Genomic DNA, 22,802 nt, shown 5'->3' on the forward strand with positions numbered 1-22,802 from the left:
TAGACAATGCTTTCAGAACAAGTTAAAATAAGATGGGGTTGATCATCTTGTTCATTAAAATTTTTATCTGGAGTATCTCCAAATCTCTTGGATGGCCTGATTTATTTTCACTAATAAAATTGCATGACCATTAAAGGCAAAAAATACCACACTACAAATGTCTTAAATGATCTGATTTTCTAACCCTTTAACAATAATAGGAGCTTTTTTCTTTTTAGTTTCAAGAGTTCTTCAATCTTCCAATTCCAAATATACATCTGCATCCTAGCGATTGATTGACTATGACTAACATATCTCTACAGCCTTCAGGTCCTTTGTTCTGCAATTGCCATGCAAATATTAGATTCATATAAGTACAACCAGTAACATGTCGTCCTCCAGTTTTTGATTTACAAGAGCAAAGTACATTGATGTCACCATCAGTCTTTATTTCATTCTGTTGCATCTGTTATTTCTACATTTCTATTTCATATCAGTATGTGCTTTTCAAAGTTTTTTCTTAGTTACTACCTGATATATGTTTGCTGGGTATTGTTGGACATATATTATAAAGGATAATTGCATTTTGGTGGCTTTTATATGTATAGGTATAAAACATTAGGATCTCTTGGTTTCATGTTGACATGTACAAAATCATATTAGAAAATTTTGTACTGTTGTTTGTGCAATCTTCCGTTTTTCCTGTATGGTTGAATTTCTCAAGGAGCTTATTTTTCTCTATAGAATATTATTCTATTTAATTGTCTTGCCTATTGAGAAGCACGTAAACCTCTGAAGTCACTTACGATTTCTTTACAAGTGTGAGGCTATGAGTGGTTATTGATTTATGTTCAAGTTTTGCTCCATCGTTAACTTTATTTCTAATGCTTTCCATTTTTTTCCCTTTCCCATTAATTTATGACCCATGGCTGGTGGAACCGTTCCTAACTACCCGTTTTGGGGCATGATGAACTGTATCAGTTGCTGATCGGGATGGTTCTGGCATTCGAAATGAGACACCGGTGAGGATGGGGGCGAGGGAGAAGGAAAGAGAGGAAAGGAGAGTGAGAGGGGGACAGGGAAAGGCCGGGGAGGCTATCGAAAGCTGCCAAAGCCACTGGAGCTCTGCTGTGCTCTGGAGAGAGGAACAGAGAGAGATGGGGGGAGGGAGGGAAGGAGAGGGAGAGGGCAAGGAGGCCGACGGTGGCTGTCGAAGGGCCGCGGAGGCTCTTGGATGACTGGAGGAGGGGCCTGTTGTTATCAGTTGTGTCATATCTAGTCCTCTCTGCCTTGTATGAAGACATCTAAGAAAATATTGCAGTCATTTTCATTTTATTGGAAAGTATTATGGACAACAGAACGTATTCAACACCTTTCCCTGTTTACTAGCTTATTGGTTGTCTTAGGTCTACCATCAGCATGGCAAGCGATGATGCAACTTTAAAGTGCAAATTACAAAATGCAGATATATTATTAGTTTCTTATCCGTTTATTGTTATATTGTTGTTGCAGCCTTTGCAAATATCGGTTCTGAGAACTAGGTATCAGTTGTGTAAAGCTAAAACAAAGAAACCTTAAACTCATCAGCCAAAAGATAATGGTCTTATGATGAAAGTTCTATCTTCTAAATAATTTTTTTTTGTAAGAGAAGGATCAGGAAGGTTTCTTTCTGTAAAAGCCTGGATGTGATTGATGCTGATTTAAGGGGAATTTAGCAAGCCTATATGTGCAAGATCTACAAAAATTCCTTATCTAGCATTCACAAAGCAAGACTAGTTCATTTATTGTTGTCAGCAACTATATGAGCTAGCAGATGATATCATTGGTTACAATATTTGGTTCTAGATATCTATCTATATCCATATCTATATCTGCACACACAGACACACACATGTAATAGACAGAGCCATTTCATGTCCATTTATAAAAATTGTGGTGAAATTATTGACTGTTGATATATTCATTGCTAGTGAAATGACCATTTTGTGACATTCATAATAAGTTCATTTTCAGGTTCCTCCTATGGGTCTTTTCTATCCAACCCTTTTTGTTCCAGAGGAGTACCCACCACCTCCCCGCTCATGGTGAGAAACACGATTGGTCATCCTATTAGTCTTTGGCATTTTGGATACTAAATATAGTAATTTGCAAATTTTGTATTTTATATATGTTGCATTAATGCCAGGTTCCATGACTATGAGGATATGCTGGAAGATTCTTTGGAGTTCCCTAGAAGGCCTGACATGTCAGATGGCCTTTATCTGGGTGTTAATGGTGGACTAAACATGTGGGACAGTTATCCAGTATTTCCTACTAGACTCAAGAAAGATGAAAAACTTGGTCTTGCGGAGGCAATTACCAGTAGTATTCTTTCGACAGGTTGTATTCTGCCATGTCAAGTTCTTTACTAGTTTTGGCCTATAGTTACTAACTTACTATAGTTAATATTTAATACCGAGTTCTCGTACTTGACAGGGCGCTTAGACCTTCAAAGGAAGTTGTTTTGTAGCATACAGCTGGTGAGGTTTATTTATTTATTTATTGATAAACGGTGTCGATTTTATGATTTTGCACTTATATTTTATGATGTTTCAATGTTCCAGATAGGTGGAGTAGCTATGACTTCTGGTCTTGTTGCGGCAGTGGAAGAGAGGTTTTACTTTTTCCCTTTTGATGGAAATAAACTGTGACATGCTTCATATTTCTGGTCAGCATTCAAGAATGTCCATTGTCAAGAACAGGGATTTTTCAAAGAAACAGATGCCCCAGACTCTACATGAGGCTTACTCATTATTTAAATTATGCCACCAAGATTTACCATATTGAATTCTGCTACATTCATTATCTTATGGTTCTGCTTTACAAAAAGCATGCAGAAAGTCCAGAGACATGTGTCCAAGATATAATTTTATATAAATTCTGTTAGCTAGATCACTCGTTATAATCAAGGCATAGGCCAAAGTATTATAGTTTTATGCCTGAAGGCCCTGAACAATGTCATTCAGTCCTTTGACGAAGATTTTTATTAATCCATCCCACTGCGCACATTTCAGATTATTGATTCCTAAAGAAATTTCTTCTATATAGTACCGTAACGACCATAAACAACGTATGGGTGGTGCAATGTATAGAAATTTATCTATGTTAATCACATAATTGATAATACTGGACTTGGATGATATTTTTTTCTTAAGAAATCTACAGGTAAGCATGTCATGTCCCCTTTGGAATTGTGTCGATTGCTGAAAGCACAAATGAACCCTTACAGTAACTGATTGAAAAAGAAATGCCCGTGGCACAGTGCCAGTGTTTTATGATACAAGCAGGACTTAGACAGTTGATTATGTTTCAAAATAATTGTGGATACATGGTACCTCAGGACTACTATCTGGCTAGCAAGTGACTGTGCATGTAACAATGAGTAAATCTGGGGAAGATTAAAGAGTAAACAATATGGGTTATAAATTAATAGAACATTTTTTGAGATGATTCAGTTATGTTTAATGCTTTCTTCGAGGGCAATTGTAATGAAAGATGCTGCTTTGGATATACTTTAACAATAGAAAATAATCACTCAAGTTGCAATTACTGATTGAGTTTTGTTGTTTATATATTCATGTTTTCTATGATCTTCGATTGTTAAGCATCAGATAAAGTAACTTAGTACTACATTGCCACTGACTTCATTGATGTTTATTTCCTTGATATTATGTCCCAATGATGAGTTTGGTAGCTGAATATGAGACTAATCTAGATATTTATGAGTTATGGTGACATGAAGATTCCTCACTAGTCCTCCAATATATGTTGGCTATATTCTTATTGAACTTTTATTACAATATGCAAATTCCATATTTACAAATGAACTATCTAATCAATGTGTAATGTGCTGGATTGATGCAAAATGAAGATGAAAATTTGATTGGCTCTGTAGTGTGAGCTCTATTTTATAGAGGATCCGTAACTAGGCTACTTCAGTACGGGTGCTCATTCCAAACTCATTGGCAACTAAGCATAAGGGTTGTACTCGTGGTGGGACTTAACCGAACACCTTATTGTTAAGATTAGATATTTAGTTTTTTTGTCGATGCTTTTAGGGATCCCATTTAACCCAATTTCCTATGCTTTGCACACTTTGAATTGCAGACAACTTAGACACCACCATGTCCATTTCCTCCGTATATATTTTATCCACAGATGACCATGCTTGTCATGCAAATTGTTTGTTTTAGTGTCCATTACATTTAATTGGGTCTCTCAAGCATGTCGGCTTTTTTCTTTTCTCTGAATATTGAAGAAATAATTCAATGTAATCACTTCATTTTCTTGTATCTCATTTCAGGGTTTTGCATGCTATTCCTTCAAATGAAGCCATTGATACTGTAGAGGTTAGTCTATCTGTAAGCTATGTCTGCTGAGAACATATCCATATCCACAAAGCTTTTCCATCTCTCTGAGTGTAGCTTTAGTTTCTGCTTCCACTTTGCTACATGTAATTGTAATTTGGAAATCTAATTTTCCTTTTCTGTAATTTGAAATACAGTTGTAAGAAAATACTCATTATTATACATAACTAATCAGCTCAAATAAAAATTTGCTGCAGGGCAATGTTGGAAGCAGAGTTAACTTAAATCTTGCTTAAAGTATAGAAATATTTTGAGCATGATATTCCGTACCGGTTGGTACACCCTGTACCATACCGTACCAGTGGGGAACCGGTTCGGTTCAGGTCAATTTTTCGGAAAATGGTCTGAACCAGATCGAACTAGTGAGTTCGGTACGGTATCGGCCCAAACCGTTTGATATTGTACCAGTTCGGCTTGGTTTTCTTTCTTTCTTTTTTTTCTTTTGCTGTTGGATGGCCGGTACGGGTTCCGATACCGAGTCTGCGAACCTTGATTTTGAGAGTCTACTGTATTGCTTTAGTATATTTGAAACATGTATACTTTGAAATTTGGAGTAGCTGCTATTATTATGTGCTATATATGCAAATCTTCTATTTTTTGGAAGGTTGGCTTATGGTTATTACTCAAGATGGATTAATGGTTGTTTTCTATTGGTAATGTTACTTCTATTGTGGGTGGATCTATTAAATGCGTTGCATGCATTGCTAATTGTGATATGAATAGGCTAAGATTAAACCTGTTAATATTTATAACCATAAAGTTGTTACGTCATACAATATTAAATGCCGTCATAAGATGGCTATCTTTCATGTTATCACTTCACTGATTGTTCAAATTTGACTATTGTTTCCGAATCGAGGCTTCAATTTTAAATGGCTCTTGATAATTCGATAGTCATTATATGCTCTTTATTTTACAGGAGTCTCTACCCTCTTCTTTCTGTAATAAAAACCCATGAACTAATTTTTTATAGGAACATTATCTCATATTTTAAGATGTGACATTCATAGTACTTAGAATTTCAAATAGTTTATCAGCATGAATACTGTTCTGCTAACTGATCACATGCTTCATATGTTCCTTTTCCAATGCATTATCCTAATTCCATTTATTTCATCATTTTCCTTCTGTTACATTGTTCTGCAAACACTAACTATTGATCATTCTGCAATTATGTATTTTACTAATTCGTGGTCTAACATCACAATGATTTCATTTGTCTTTTGGGACTATTATTCCATGCCCATTGTTTTATTGCCATTTAATTAGGCTGGCAATTTTTTTGTTTAAAATGTAGTCCCTGGTTTGATTTTGTATGCATGTGATGTTACCCACTTAAGCCTGTTCTGCACACAATTGGGCAACACCCAATTTTCTTTTTCACAAATGGGACAGGGACAAAAAACTAAATAGTCATTGAAACAAGGGAGCGAATGCTATCCTTTTTTTCTTTGGCCTGTGATGGTTAAATGGCCAGCAAACTTGTGCCAGAAGTTGCCTTTAGCTTTTTCTCTCTTATTCTTGAAATTCTCATGATTATTAAATAGGTTATTTTTATAGCTGCAAGTATTAATCTGGATGAGAGTTTGATTGTTATTATATTAACATATATCAAGTAATACTTATCACATACCATATCTGCAAATGACTCTGGTTGTGTGTGTGAATATTTATTTCCTTTTTTCAACAGCTTCTATATCACTGAGATATTTCTTTATATACAATAGATGAAAGTAATAGAGTTTTTGGGATTATTCATTTTCTGTTTTTTCACCATTCATTCGGAGCTAAAATTTTGTCGAAATGGCATTTCCAAATTCATCCTCATTCCTCACAATTTTCATATTACAAGTATAAGCACACACACACACACAACTTCCATATTTACAAATATGAATACCAACTCCACTAGAGCAAAGATGCTACACTGTATGCTAAGTAGGTTAGCTACTTTATTCTTCTTCACATGACCTTTTAGTGTGATTACAATGATTGACTGAAGTTAGAACTTCTCACATGTCGTATCAAGATCAACCTGTCTGTTTCTTCTGAACTGAGTCCTAGCAGCCCACCTTCCTGATATGAAATATATCCATCCTTCCACACCCCACCACTCCCCGATATCAAATCCACCCAACTTCTTCCTTTAGTTACTTTTGTTGCACAAGGATAGACTGAACCTCTTCCTTTCTAGACATGTTCTTATTAACTTTTAATATTTACTATCACAAAATGAATGAAATTATGTAGCTACACAGTTTTATATGCATTCATGTTTGTCTTGTGTACGTATGCACCAATATACAAGTGTAAATTTACAAACGTACATTTAATAATAAAAATAAAATATTTATTATTGCCCTAATAAAAAGAGAGAGAAAAAAAAATAAAAGATTATTGATAAACAGGGAAAAGGTCAGAATAATAATTAACATCTTTTTTCTTATAATAAAAGTTAACTGAAAAATTATGCAGTGGTTAAAAAAGCATGCTTGTGGGTCTTAATAGTAAAATTAAGTGACATCTGCTGGGAGTGAAGGTGAAATTGTAGAATAAAATTTGTCAAATATTACTATGCAACCAAAATTTAGCACCTAAGTGAAGAAAAGTACTTATCAACTCAGAGTTCTTTAAACCTCCAAGTTCACATCTTTTCAACAACACCTGAATGATGTTTGTACCATGCCATTCCTTTCATGCCTGGTCACATGCAGAGGTTATAACCAAAAAAATAGCAAAGGAAAAAGAAAGACGTTATGCTGATCAGCAAGCTTGAGAGTAGTGGTGCATACCACCCCTTATCAGGCATATTGTACCAGTATCGGACCACTACTCCATACAGAGGTTGTACTGAGTTTTGATACGCCAAACTGGCCCTTGTAGTGGGTGTATCAACATTATACCAATATGGAACTGGTACAGGGTCTGATATTGAGATTGCAAACCTTGTTAGTATGAACCAGTTTTCGTTATACCTCTGTAAGTACCAGTTGTATTTTAGGTATGCCTGACCAGCATTATATATGATGATATTGTACGGCTCCTAAATGTTGCACGTCATTCTTACCTCATGTGGTTCCCACATCATGAGGGTGTAATCTGTATTTGGGATGGACCTTGTTCTAGTGACCAATTCAAGGTTATTTAATATGACAATTTTAGTGCCAATGCTGGTGAGCATGCTGATCACCAGTCGATATGGTACATTTTGTGCCATGCCATGCCAGAACACATGCCACACTATGTCAGATAATAATATGAGGGGTACTAAATGCATAACACTAAAGTACGCATGTATCAAAAAGAAACTTAGTCTAACAAATTAATTATGGTGCCAGATAGACATAGTAGGTTATTGGAGAAAGAAGAGGTTGCAGGAGCTGGGGCAGGTTGCTCCAATAAAATCAATACCTTTGTGCACCGTTTGAGGCTTTAAGCCATCAATGATTAAGCTTACTTTAGTGAAATTGTATAGACTTGATTCTCAATTATTTCGTCATACTTATCATATTGATAGAAGAAACAAGAAAAAGACAAATAGGTCACTATTGGGAGTTGTTTGGTGTTGGAATTGCTTATGTTCTTACCATTACCAAAAGAAGAGTTTTAAGGAACTATAGATGCACATGATATCTGAGATCGAAAACTGAGTGGTAACTAGATGTGTCAATTTGCAACAAGGTTGCTTTTATCATCCCTGAATTTCTTGCCACTACTTATGTCCAATGTTTTATTCTGAGATGCATGTTGCATTGTATGTAATAAGTATGATTTCTTAGATTTGACATTTTTGAAGGGAAATATAGTTATTTTTTTATGTAATCTAAACAGGTATTGCAATCTAGAAGTGACCCATTGTTTGTGTCATGGAAAGGGGGAGCGGTAAGTTACATCCATCCTTCTTGGTGACTTTCCCATAGTATTGTTAATTCCTTGATCAATTACTATGCTTGTAAATTTTGAGTTTAAAATGAACTTTTTTTTCCCCATCAACAGAAATATCCAGAATAATGTCACATCGTCATTAGCACATATCTCATATATTCTTAGTTGTGAATGTTTATTTTCCTTATCTCAAGAGGAAGGCATGTGAGACATTTTAGCATATTGCTTGTAATCCAACTAGATCACCAAAGAACTTCAACTTTTTGTGAATTCTAATGTGCCAATATTTTTGGATACCTGAAAGCAAAAGGGCATGGCCCTGTACATCTTGGCACTAGAAAAATTTGTGTGACCTGCTTATATCGTTCAGACATTTCAACAGGTTGTAAGATTTAGTATTCTTTAAAAGACACTAGGGCAACAGTGTTGCTTTATCTCTCAAAATTTCCATGTGCCAACAAATGATTGTAACAAAGCGTCACGGCTTTTCTTCTATTCTAGTAGTATAAAATAATGCGATCTGTGTTTAGTTTATTTTGAGACTTTCACTTGAACCAACATATTTGTCCTCTTGTTTATGAGCAAGTTGGATGATAATGACATTTTTATTTTTGTAAAATCTAAATTCAGGGACCCTTAATTTGGGTGCTGGAAATGTTTTGGAAGCTGAATCCACTTTTGCATACAAACTCTGATGAGCTTTCTAATGCTTATGCCACTAGCTATTACCACCTCAAGGTTGAAACCAGTTTAGCTTAACTGGCAAAAAGCTTACTCTGTTTGCACATCTCTTATGAATTAATCTTTTTAGATGATTTATGAGGTATATTAATACTTGATGGTTATGCTTCTTAGGCACCCTAGCCAATTATAGTAGGATCCTTGTTGTTTCAACAAAGATGACTCATGTACCATAAGAGCACTAGATCAAGCTTGTGCTATTTTTTGGCATTTTTTTTGAATGATAAAATGTTAAAGTTTGGATTTTTTTTTTTTTTTTGAAAGTTCTATTAAATGATATCAAGTACCAAAATAACTTCATTTGGCCCCTTGTGCCATTTTGTCTCAAGATCAGCCCCTCTGCTGTGACCAAGGTGGGCCAACTTGTCATGGCAACCACTGTTATTGACATCTTGGACCAACGTATCCTAGGGGACTGGCCCAAGGTGGGCCACACCCCATAATGGGAGGACCAATAAGCCCATCTTGGGAACAGAATTGTGTATATAAATGGGTCGAATTGTCTACCAAGGAGTACAATGTCTATCCACGTATCAAAAGTGGGGGTCTGTAGCGTGATTTTAAATTCCCAAAGCCCATGCTAAAGGGGATCACCTTGACTTTGGATGAATTAGATGGTCGACTTTCCTGTCACAGGTACTGCTAATATTACCTATATGACCCCATTAAAGGCTAATGCATGGAATTGTGAAGTGGGACAATGATATCTTTGAATGTGCCCTGTTGTTGTTCAAGACATGGAGCTCAATTAAGGCTAGCATGAATGGTTAAGCATGACAACATTCCATGAGTTTTGCATACTTAGATCTAAATATAATACCATTCAAAGTTTTCAAAGTGGTATAAATAGGCAGTGACTTATGTTGTACCCTCTTATAGTCTTGTATGTTAACTGAACTAGGTAGGTTGTCTGAGCATGTGGTTGTTAATGAACAAACACTTGATCAAAGTGTTATTCTTCCTCTCATATTTATCATGAAAGTACTAAACCTTTATAATTGGATTCACATCTTTATATTCTAGTCATTTCAAGAATAATAAGAAACACAAAAACACATTGCCACTTAACTTTGATAATCGTCACCATAAACTACTAGGGATAATAACATTTTGAACATAACATATATCCTTATTCTACTGAATGAATGAGACAAGTGGCAAAGTCCTCTATTTTATGAAAGTTTCAAGAATTGTATATAGTAACACAACTTCACAACCACATAATAATGTAAGTTACAGTGGTACATAGCTATGCAAATTATTACAAATATGCAATGAGGTGACATTATTAAAAGATTTAATAGATCCGATATTTGAAAATTAGTAGGAAAAGTGTATATGCTTGATTTGGTGATTTTTAAGATCATTTTGACATTCTTTGTTCAAGAAAAATTGATTTTAACATGAAGAGGTTAGAAATATTATTTGATTAGAAAGGAAGAACATGACATGAGAGAAATTTTTTGATTCACCAAATCATCTTAATTATGATAGACTTGAAATTATTTGCTATTTTTGAAAAATGACTTAGCTGAGTCATGAGTCAACTTCCCAATTTGATATTATTCTTGCATTTTCTTTTCCATTAATATGATATGAAATGACACACAATATACAGATACATACGAGTTAGCCAACATGCATATGCCTTTGAAGCATAGATTTATGGCCCAACTTGTTGTCCTTTCTGTAATATAAACTATGCCAAGTTTAACACCACAATTTTGTCGCCATGAAGAACCATTTCTTTGTCAATCGTAATATAAAGAAATTAAAACTTTTCCATTAAAACCACTTTGTGTTTTGGTTCAGCTGGCAAAATGAGTATCAGATGTGGATTGATTTTGCTAAGCTATCAGGCTTATATAAGTTGATAGGCAGGAGAATTCTGTGAGTGTTATATTAAGATAGACTTTGTGATTACTAAAATTTTAAGCAAGAGAAAGCTTGTTAAAAGTATAGGGTTCTTTAGGGTGTTTAAGTATTGATTTCAGATGTCCAGAAGGTTATTGGAAGGAGATAAAGTGACGAGAAAACAGGGAGACTTTAGTATGAGGGGTTTGTTGATCAATATGAGGAAAAGAAGAAGATAATCCTTGGTTGTGTTGATTCTCAAAGAGGATCTAGAGTTTTTCAAAACTCTTTAGGGATTTTTCTGTGTAAACCTGTGATTGTATGGCTATAGATAACTTATCAAATAATCATAATAGAAACAGGAAATTATTTAGAGTAACATTTTGTCACAACTCACAGTCACGAGGATACATAATATATGTTTCCAATCGCTTTGAATGAAATAGCAATTCCACTGACCTACTTGTGAAACAAAACATTGATATTTGTTTATTTACTTTTTTGGTGTTTACTCCAGATAATTATCTAAATTTGAAATTTATTTGCTGTGCATTATTTCTCCACCTGTAGATGATTCGGATCAGGGTTTGGTTGCAAATGCAATGCACATACAACTAGCTTATGCATGCTGAACTAATCCGAGAAGTGTTTTTCCATATCTTTGTCATGTGGCTTATCTTGTTTATGTTGATCTTGTATTTGTTCTTCCTGAATACAGCTGAATATATCTGTTGTGGAAATGTTTGCCCTTCAGGAACTAATGAACCTATCTTGCACTGTTAGATTCTTGCCATCCTTGATTTTGCCCGTGACGCTTGGATTCACAGAGAGGACTGGATACGAAATGGAATTCACGTAGGAAGTGGGAGAAAATACAAGGATTCCTATTTTCTGCAGGCGCAAGCAATGTGTTATATTAATTCTTAACAGGTAATATGCTTTCTTTTCCAAATGATTCTCTTCTGATTATTCTTTTTAATTGGTACCAGCTTTTTGCATTCCAATGAAATGCATGTTTTGAGTCACAGGAAATTTAATCTGATCACTCTTTTCTGTCTTCTATATAAGAGATCATTTCCAAAGTTTGATTTCTTATTGGGTTATGTACTGATATAACATTACTTTTAACTCATGGCAATGAGTTTATGGAACTAAACCCTTTTGTATGAGAGATAGAAGATTGTTAAATGCTTGACAAGTCATAAAGGTGCCCTATTTAGATTTGCATGTTTGGTAAGTGTCATGGCCCGGCCCATGTAAAGAATTCCAGCCCACAAAGCCCAAACAAAAAAAAAAAAAAAGAGAAAAACAGAGGAGAAGAACTTCCGAAGGGAGTCTTCTTCCTCCTCTCGCCGGTTCCCAATCGGAGTCGGAAAAAAGCTCCCTCCGGCTCTATTTAAGGAGGAGATCCCTCCTCTCTCCCTTCCACCAAAGATCTGAGATCCAGTCAGCGGCAATCGCCGGAAAACCATCGCGGAGACCCGTCCCTGTGCCCATCCAATTGCTCGCCGGAAAAGCCTCGCCGGCGTCGGAAGTAAGCCTCCTCCCTTTCCTCTCTTCTCCCCCTTCCTTCCCGTGTCAGTATGCATGTTCACCGGCGACCAGAGTCGTCGGATTTTCATGAAAAAGGGGTTCGGTTTTCTTTTGATTTTTTTGGGTGCCGGTGGTCGTCGCCGGCCACCGGTTTGGGCTCATTCGGGCGGCGAGTCACCCCCCTCCTACCGACGGCCGCCCCACGCCGGCTGTGCTGCCGGTCGGAACTCCAAGGAGGGGACTTGCCGGTCCCCTATTTCGGCCAGGGAAGAGCTCGAAGAAGAAAGAAGAAGGAAAAGAAAAGAAAAGAAAAGAAAAAGAAGGAAAAGAAAAGAAAAAGAAAAAGAAAAGAAAAAGGAAAAAGAAAAAAAAGAAAAAGAAAAAGAAGAAGAAAAAATAATACAATAATAATATAATAATAATAAATAGGATTTTCTCCTCTCTCTTCCGTGAAGAAAAAGAAAAAAAAAGAAAGAAAAGAAGAAAGAAAAATAAAATAAATTAATAAATAATGATATAAATAATAAAATATAAGAAAGAGAGTTTCTCTCTCTTCCCTCTCTTTCTTCAGCCTGAATTAGTATTTTCTCTCTCTAGAATTGAATTTTCTATCTCTATTTTCTCTCTAGAATCCTCTCTCTAGATTATTTCTCTCTCCAAAGATTTCTAGAATTTTGAGAAGAATGATGATGAATTTAAATGATCCTCGTGATAGATTTTTGATCTGTAATCGTCGGACGGTACACCGACACCCACTTTGATCAGATTAGGTATTTTTAAGATTCTATTTTTCATAATTTTATTGAATTATCCACATGATAATCTTAGCATGATTTGATCTGATCGATCTAATTTGTTGAATCATATCGTCTGAGGAGTCCAAGATGAATTTTCTCTCTAAAATTTTTTTTCTCTAAAGTCATTTCTCTCTCTTGATCGATTTATCAATGAGAAAATTCTTTTAATATTTTTGATCTGATGAAGAATCTTGATCCATGACTGTTGGGTAGTGTATTGGCACCAACCTTAATCAGACCATGAATTTTTAGATTTGATCATCCATTATCCCGATCTAGTCATGACTTGATTTGATCACGTTGATTTCACCAATCGAGATATTGGACCAATCGTACTGTTGGATTGTGTCACCTGATCAATTCGAATTGTACCTCATGAATTCTCTCTCTAATTTTCTCTCTCCACTTGATTTTATGAAATCGATGAAGAAATCTCGATCCTATCACTTCGAATCCGATTTGATCTGATAGTCAAACTTTGGATCGTTTAGGTCTTAATTAGATTTTGATTAGATGAAATTAGATGATCGGACCCAATCTAAATCGTTGAAATATGGTATTCGTATTCTTTCTAATTATTGAAATTGATTCTGTATAAGATTATGGATGTTTGATCATGGGATATCGCAATATGATCTACGAACAGAATTTTTGGAAGAAAATTTATAGAATTATGTGGATTTATTGGAATGCATTCGAGATAAGTAATGTTTCACTTTTTCTAGATTTATCGGTAAATTATAATGTATTTTTCTGACATGATTTGTGAAACGATGCATGAATTGGATGAATGGTATTTTATTATGAAAATATCTTATTTGAAATGTTATGATGAAGCATGCTTGAACATATTGATTCTATGATGCATTATATTGATTTATTTCGATACTACATGATTATATTTTTATTATCGAAATTAGAATATGAAATATGATTTATGAAGAATTTTGATATAAGAACAATATGAATTGACAACCTGACTATGTAAAGGATCCCGTCAAAAGGGGCATATACATTGGCAATTGATTTGTCCTGAGGATTCATATCGCCAGAGAGACCAGCGACAAATCGCCAGAGAGACTAGCGGTTTCGAAGGACTTGCTGCCAGATGATTTGCAGCTCACCGCAAGAAGATATGCGGTGTTATGACCCTGCCACAGGAAAAATGTGGTCATAACTCATGGTTGACGAAAAGAATTTAAGAACGAAAGAAATTGAAATCTGGAAAGAAACTTGAATTTTCGAAAAAAAATGAATTTGGTATGAATTATGTTGCATAATTGAAATTGATTTCGAATTGATGAACTCTATATGCTTATTTTTTATAAATGATTATTTACTTAAATGCCTGATGAAATCTGTTGAAAAGTGATCATTGCTTACTGGGCTGTCTAGCTCATTACCTCCTATTTTACTGTTTTTACAGATGTTGAGGAATTAAGATGATGCAAGATATGAATGGAAGAGTGATCAGAAGCAGAATTTCTATACTTTTATTTTCGGTTGAAAGTCTTATTGAATTTGATGTAAGGACTATGAATCATTGTTGAATTTATTGAGATATTAAAGAAAAAATTAGGTCGTTATCTTTTGGATTTAAATTATTGACTAATTATTCCGCTGTTGTTTTAGGATAGTATGATAAGATGCCTTGCATGCTTATGGGAAGAGTTTTCTATGAGTATGCGGCGGTTGCCATGATCCTTGATTCACAATCTCGGATCGGGGGCGTGATAATTAAAGTGGTATCAGAGCATAAGTGGATAAATTATGAAACATAGAATCAGATATAGAATGGGTGTAAGTGGATAGACACTAAGGACATTATGGTGTAGATCTTTGATGATTGTAGTGAGAGAAATCTTTATGAACTTTTGATTAAATATTGAAATTATGTATGAAAGGATCACAAGAGATTATGACATATAGAATTTGAAATATGATAGATGATCTATTGATCATTATATGATTAGTTAGATTTTGATTGAAAGTAATTACAAAAGGATTGACATAAAATTTTATTGTGCATTGTGGTTATTAATTTGATCATTGGTTATTCAAGTGAATCGTAAGTTCAAATTCGATGTGAGAATAATACTATGATATTACTTTTAATTGAGAAGTTGACTATTATTGACAAGATAAATATTTGATGATAAAATATTGTTCCAGGATGGACTAAGAAAAATCTTTTATGATGCCTGATTGGAATATTTATCGAAATTGAATTTGGTATGTGGATTATATATAAAGTGGCATATTAGGATGAATGCATATTTAAGGATATTGCAAAGAAACCTATTTCTTATTGATGAAATCGATTATGAGGTTGTAGAATATTCATCGTACTGGAATCTTTAATCATCATTCTTAGATCTAGATAATATATCTTATTATGTCTCTTGGAGACTACATGATGTGTATGAAATTTTAATTTAAAGATTTCGTATCTAAGTTGATCAAGAGATTTTTTTATATTAATGTTGAGGTTGTTAATGAAAAATTGATTTCTTCAGATTAAGATAAAAGATCTGATTTATATTTATTTCAAACTAAGAGATCCATATGAATTTACAATTTAGAAATTTTGGATTTAGGAATTGATATGGAGTTCCTTTGCTTTTGTTAACGAGGTCCTTAATTGAATCTACTATTAAATGGAGATTTGATGATAGATATTGAAGATCCTGATGATAGAAATTTTAGAAAAAAAAATAATGATTTGAAATTCTTATATATTCAGATTATGTCCAAATTTGGTGGAGCATCGAAGGATTTTTTTCATTGATTTGACTTATAAGGATTTTTGGTTTGAAAATTATCGAATTGAATTGATATGAGAATTAAGATTTGATTCATATTGATTATAGTAAATCTATATGATGGTTTAAATATGATATTGGACTCAAGGGTTAATCAAGATTATTGTACACCAGTAAAGGTATGAATGAGAATCGAAAGTTAATATTTGACTTCAATTGAAATTTTAAATTTTAATTTTTTTTTCTATTGATAAGATAAAGAAATAATTTGATCAAAATTTTTTGGTGAACCTAAGAAATTTTGATTGTTAGATCAGAGTGCGCAGTGGAAGCATGGTAATCTGGATTACTTTGAGTAAGTCAGGAATGTTGACTCTTTGAGTTAAAGAATTATGATAGATGATATTATTTGATACAATAAATTCATTGATATTGAAAAAAATAATTTTTGGATATCCCTAATGTGATTTTCAAAAGTAGCACTTCCGTCTACTATGCTAAAAAAAAGATATTTAGCATCCTAATTCTAGAATGAGTGGACCCTTGATTTTTGATTTTAGATTTAGAATATTTAGAGAAAATTTTTTTCTATCCTAGAATTGAATTTTATAATTCTCTATTTATTAGGAAGAATTTGAGATTGTTTATCGAATAATGATTTTGATCTTAGATTATTATACTCAAATATTTATCTCCAGGGTATAATAAAATTTGAAATTTGGACTCTTTTGATCATTATTATTTCTCTGATTGAATAGAAAAGATTGAGGTTATCTATTGATATTGATGATTATTCTACAAAAGATGGATTGGAGTTGTTTATAATTTAATTTGATAATGAATCGATTAATTAAGAGTTGTTAATGTTTAGATAAAGAAAATTGATATACTTAGAATAGAGACATTAATTTTGATTATAAGAAAAATATAGTTTTGATTTAGATCAATTTTTGAGTTATTGATTTTTATTATGGAATGACTTAATGATAAAATTTGCTTCAAGAATTAGAATATTTAAGAGTTTGAGGGTTTGAGTAAGAAAATTTCGATGACTAGAAATAGTGATATTGATTCAATCAATAATGGTGATATTGATCTTTATAAAATGACTTAATGATGAAGTTGCATCGAGAAATAAAATATCAAAAGTTCGAGAATGAGATTGAAATGATGAATCTTTAACCTTTGAAAGTACGAATAAGAGAAAATATTTTTGAATTTTGATTGATTGGGATGTCATCATATGATTCATATAAGTATGTTTTTCTATCTTATGATGGGTTGAAATTAAGAGTAGTTAATATTTAAAAAAAATAAAAAAATGAATGATGATGATGAATGAAGTTCTTATGCAAGAATAGAGACATTGACCTTCTTCTATTCACAAGAGATAGATTTGATTTTAATTTGAGTCATGAGATATTGAATATTAATTTTTACAAGAAATGAGATCATAATTTCGAAATCTTGAAACATTAAAAATCTTTGAGATGTTGATCTTGATAAATAAAAAAATGAATGGTTCCGTTCTAGATCAATATTTGATGTATTGACTTTTTCTTATAAAATGATTTAAGAATGAATTTTATATCAAGAATTAGAATATTGAAATATTTGTGGATGAGATTCAAGTAAGAAACTATGAAGACTCAAGCAAGAAAAAAAAATTTCGAGGACGAAATTTCTTTTAAAGGGGAAGAATGTTATGGCCCGGCCCATGTAAAGAATTCCAGCCCACAAAGCCCAAACAAAAAAAAAAAAAGAGAAAAACAGAGGAGAAGAACTTCCGAAGGGAGTCTTCTTCCTCCTCTCGCCGGCTCCCAATCGGAGTCGGAAAAGAGCTCCCTCCGGCTCTATTTAAGGAGGAGATCCCTCCTCTCTCCCTTCCATCAAAGATCTGAGATCCAGTCGGCGGCAATCGTCGGAAAACCATCGCGAAGACCCATCCCTGTGCCCATCCAATTGCTCGTCGGAAAAGCCTCACCGACGTCGGAATTAAGCCTCCTCTCCTTCCTCTCTTCTCCCCCTTCCTTCCCGTGTCAGTATGCATGTTCACCGGCGACCAGAGTCGTCGGATTTTCATGAAAAAGGGGTTCGATTTTCTTTGATTTTTTTGGGTGCCGGTGGTCGTCGCCGGCCACTGGTTTGGGCTCATTCGGGTGGTGAGTCGCCCCCCTCCTGCCGACGGCCGCCCCACGCCGGCTGCGCCGCCGGTCGGAACTCCAAGGAAGGGACTTGCCGGTCCCTTGTTTCGGCCAGAGAAGAGCCCGAAGAAGAAGAAGGAAAAGAAAAGAAAAAGAAAAGAAAAAGAAGAAAAATAAAAGAAAAAGAAAAAGAAAAGAAAAAGGAAAAAGAAAAAAAAGAAGAAGAAAAAATAATACAATAATAATATAATAATAATAAATAGGATTTTCTCCTCTCTCTTCCGTGAAGAAAAAGGAAAAAAAAGAAGAAAGAAAAGAAGAAAGAAAAATAAAATAAATTAATAAATAATGATATAAATAATAAAATATGAGAAAGAGAGTTTCTCTTTCTTTCCTCTCTTTCTTCAGCCTGAACTAGTATTTTCTCTCTAGAATTGGACTCTCTCTACTTTCTCTCTCTAGAATCCTCTCTCTAGATTATTTCTCTCCTAAGATTTCTAAAATTTTGAGAAGAATGATGATGAATTTAAATGATCCTCGTGATGGATTTTTGATCTATGATCGTCGGACGGTACACCGACACCCACTTTGATCAGATTAGGTATTTTTAAGATTCTATTTTTCATAATTTTATTGAATTATCTACATGATAATCTTAGCATGATTTGATCTGATCGATCTAATTTGTTGAATCATATCGTCTGAGAAGTCCAAGATGAATTTTCTCTCTCTAAAATTTTCTCTCTAGAATTTTCTCTCTAAAGTCATTTCTCTCTCGATCGATTTCTCTCTTGATCAATTTATCAATGAGAAAATTTTTTTAATATTTCTGATTTGATGAAGAATCTTGATTCATGACTGTTGGGTAGTGTATTGGCACCCACCTTAATCAGACCATGAATTTTTAGATTTGATCATCCATGATCTCGATCTAGTCATGACTTGATTTGATCATGTTGATTTCACCAATTGAGATATTGGACCAATCGTAATGTTGGATTGTGTCATCTGATCAATTCGAATTGTACCTCATGAATTCTCTCTCCTATGATTTTCTCTCTCCACTTGATTTTATGAAATCGATGAAGAAACCTCAGTCCTATCATTTCGAATCCGATTTGATCTGGTAGTCAAACTTTGGATCGTTTAGGTCCTAATTAGATTTTGATTAGATGAAATTAGATGATCGGATCCAATCTAAATCGTTGAAATATAGTATTCGTATTCTTTCTAATTATTGAAATTGATTCTGTATATGATTGTGGATATTTGATCATGGGATATCGCAATATGATCTACGAACAGAATTTTTGAAAAAAAATTTATAGAATTATGTGGATTTATTGGAATGCGTTCGAGGTAAGTAATGTTTCACTTTTTCTAGATTTATCGGCAAATTATAATGTATTTTTCTGACATGATTTGTGAAATGATGCATAAATTGGATGAATGATATTTTGTTATGAAAATATCTTATTTGAAATGTTATGATGAAGCATGATTGAACATATTGATTCCATGATGCATTATATTGATTTATTTCGATACTACATGATTATATATTTTATTATCGAAATTAGAATATGAATTATGATTTATGAAGAATTCTGATATAAGAACAATATGAATTGACAACCTGACTATGTAAAGGACCCCACCAATGGGGGCATATACGTTGGCAATTAATTTATCCTGAGGGTTCATGTCGCCAGAGAGACCAGCGACAAACCGCTAGAGAGACCAGCGGTTCCGAAGGACTTGCTGCCAGATGATTTGTAGCTCACCACAAGAAATGCGGTGTTATGATCCTGCCACAGGAAAAATATGGTCATAGCTCATGGTTGACGACAAGAATTTAAGAACGAGAGAAATTGAAATCTGGAAAGAAACTTGAATTTTCGAAAAAGAAATGAATTTGGCATGAATTATGTTGCATAATTGAAATTGATTTCGAATTGATGAACTCTATATGCTTATTTTCTATAAATGATTATTTATTTAAATACCTGATGAAATCTGTTGAAAAGTGATCATTGCTTACTGGGCTGTCTAGCTCATTACCTCCTATTTTACTGTTTTTACAGATGTTGAGGAATTAAGATGATACAAGATATGAATGGAAGAGTGATCAGAAGCAGAATTTTTATACTTTTATTTTCGGTTGAAAGTCTTATTGAATTTGATGTAAGGACTATGAATCATTGTTGAATTTATTGAGGCATTAAAAAAAAAATTAGGTCGTTATATTTTGGATTTAAATTATTGATTAATTATTCCGCTGTTGTTTTAGGATAGTAGGATAAGATGCCTTGCATGCTTATGGGAAGAGTTTTCTATGAGTATGCGGCGGTTGCCATGACCCTCGATTCACAATCTCGGGTCGGAGGCGTGACAGTAAGTTATGCAGATATCGATACCTCACAAACACAAAAGACAGCACCTTAATAAATCATGTGATTATAAATACCTCGTGTGAGAATAAGTATGGAAAAAAGGAAGAAAAGATTTCTACCTTAATAGCACTGAATTGATTATACTGCATCAACCAAAATGATTACACTCGTGTAACATTCTTTTCCTGCATCTTTCTAGGAAACCTAGCCAAGAACTTATTTGTCTTCAATTCTAAGTAGTTTTTGTGTATGATGCCCACCAACAGTCTAGTGAATGTACGATTTGGTGAACCTGATATATGATATAGAGGTACTCTTCCCAACTTTTTGATCATGGAAATAATTGAGTGGACGGTTGACTATGGAGTATCCAGTCTATCATGGTTGCATACATTTTAGGTGGAGCCAAGTCCCTCATGCAAAGGGCCAAGGTTTTATGTTCCAGTCACAAACAACTCATTTCATTTGAAATGGATTGATTTTGGCTAAGACTGAATTGAAACTGACCCCCATCTTTCAATTGATTTCAACCAGAGTAACCAATTCTGGTGGTTTCAGCAAGCTTCAATGAAATTGACCTAAATTAGCCATAGGTTTTTTAAGTTTCGTTTTGGTGTTATCTATCATTTTTGGATCACTTCTTTATTTCTTTTTAGGTGCATAGCTATAATTTTAGTTTTAGGTTTTTTTTCCCCTCAAGTTCAAAGTGGGGTAGATTGTAAACATGACCTTTGATGGGCTAAGGACTCCAAGAAGGCCTTTATAGCAAAATACGTTGTAAGGACTAAGTGCAGACAACTAAGTAGAAGAGACCACTATTCCCAAATATGACATAATTCCTTATATAAAATAACTATATCATTCTATGCTACATTCATTTAATTAGTATCTAACCTTAAGAATATGAGAGAAAAAAAGATAACCAAATTCAGAATATACATGTGTTCTACTTAAAACTAATGATGGAAAAAATGAATGAATTAGGCACATAAAATCTTTTCATTTGCTAAATATTATGAATTTTTAAGCAATTTAATTTTAAGATGTATACGAAAAATAGGTCATGGTTCAGAAAACTAGTGTAATTCATGAATTTTACTTGTATGAAAATAACAACTGAAGCCTAATGCTATTCAAACTGTACAAATAAGAGCCCATATTTGACAGAAACCCTGAATGTTGTCCAATGACTTTTTGGCTTCTTTTGACTTGCTTCAATCTTTGCTTTTTTTCTTTTGTGTTTTTCCTTATTTTTATGGTCAAATTCTGAAACTTGTAGGGAAACTACTGAAATCACTGAAAGTACTATAACAAAACTCCACAAATCCAAACAAAACCTAAGCTGAAACCAAGTTTTCAAATTCTGTAGGACTATCGTCAAAGATTATTATGTGGACATTCGGAGGTCAAAGTATAGTGTAGGTTGTGAATATTGTATCCTTGAGAAAAATTTAGTATTTAGAGCGAATCTGGGTTTCATCAGTACTCAAGGATCGAGAGGCATTGTTATTGATGGCGATGTGTAGTGGATACCTTTCCTGCAAATAATGTTTACTCTATAGATCTTCTTGACTCCTTATGATTGATGTAGGTTTGTAGGATTCACTTCTGCTCTTTGATGGACAGAACCAAAACACAATCTAACAATTTGATTGTCTGCATTATCCTTCACAAATTGAGTATTTTCATGTCTTTGGACTGGGAACGAAGCATAAAGTTATTTGAAGTTTTGGCATGTGAGCATCATTGTTACCTTGTGGTTGCATAGCTTGAAGAAACTCAGTTGTTTTTGATGTACCAAACAGATATGGTCTTTATTCTTGCTTCATTTTGCTCATGCAGAAGGCTGGTAGCAGTCGATGCATTTAATGTCACGATGCAAATTGCTGTAATGTTTTGAAGTCGTGCTTTCACCAAGAATGAAGCAAATTTGTTCTATTCTACTCGCCAAGCTTTTGTCACTCTTACCATTGAATTTCTGTCATTTTCATAAATATATGTAGCCTCTTTTTACCTTGACTAATTTCCCCATCCAAACGTATGAAAACCGGACGTGAGTAACTACAGGTACTCGTTGAGGCTTCAGTCTACTGATGCTGGTAAAGGAGGGTGCCCATCACCCATCCCAGGCCAGTTGGGCCTGTACCTTCTCGGAGCCCTACTATTCACAAGTTTTTGTTTGGCCATGAGGGCTACCCAAGTAAAAACATATGAAAGAGAATGTGGAGAAAGAAAGGTCTGAGTGCAGGACGTATCAACTGGCAAGTATGAGGTGGGTCTGTTTTCTTCAGCTCGAGCAACCCTCTGT

The 22,802-nt window shown here is 34.1% G+C and overlaps 1 protein-coding gene across 4 annotated transcripts in view; it reads left to right on the forward strand.

Moving 5' to 3' along the window:
- LOC105031965 (actin-related protein 9) overlaps positions 1-22,517 on the forward strand; it is a 64,083-nt gene extending 41,566 nt beyond the window's left edge. Inside the window, exons 14-21 of one of the 4 annotated variants that reach the window (XM_010906269.4) lie at positions 1,993-2,063; positions 2,165-2,358; positions 2,455-2,498; positions 2,583-2,632; positions 4,322-4,367; positions 8,217-8,267; positions 11,649-11,795; positions 22,337-22,517. In XM_010906269.4, coding sequence (XP_010904571.1) covers positions 1,993-2,063; positions 2,165-2,358; positions 2,455-2,498; positions 2,583-2,632; positions 4,322-4,367; positions 8,217-8,267; positions 11,649-11,792 — 600 coding nt within the window. In that variant the 3' untranslated portion in view covers positions 11,793-11,795; positions 22,337-22,517. Of the gene's footprint in view, positions 1-1,992; positions 2,064-2,164; positions 2,359-2,454; positions 2,499-2,582; positions 2,633-4,321; positions 4,368-8,216; positions 8,268-11,648; positions 11,796-14,621; positions 14,782-20,185; positions 20,346-22,336 lie in introns of those variants that run through there. The other 3 variants (XM_010906270.4, XM_073245397.1, XM_073245396.1) reach the window with 3 other exon arrangements.
- The last annotated feature ends 285 nt before the right edge of the window (positions 22,518-22,802 follow it).

This window comes from Elaeis guineensis, chromosome 11, assembly GCF_000442705.2.
Source record: "Elaeis guineensis isolate ETL-2024a chromosome 11, EG11, whole genome shotgun sequence".
NCBI classification, from domain to species: domain Eukaryota; kingdom Viridiplantae; phylum Streptophyta; class Magnoliopsida; order Arecales; family Arecaceae; genus Elaeis; species Elaeis guineensis.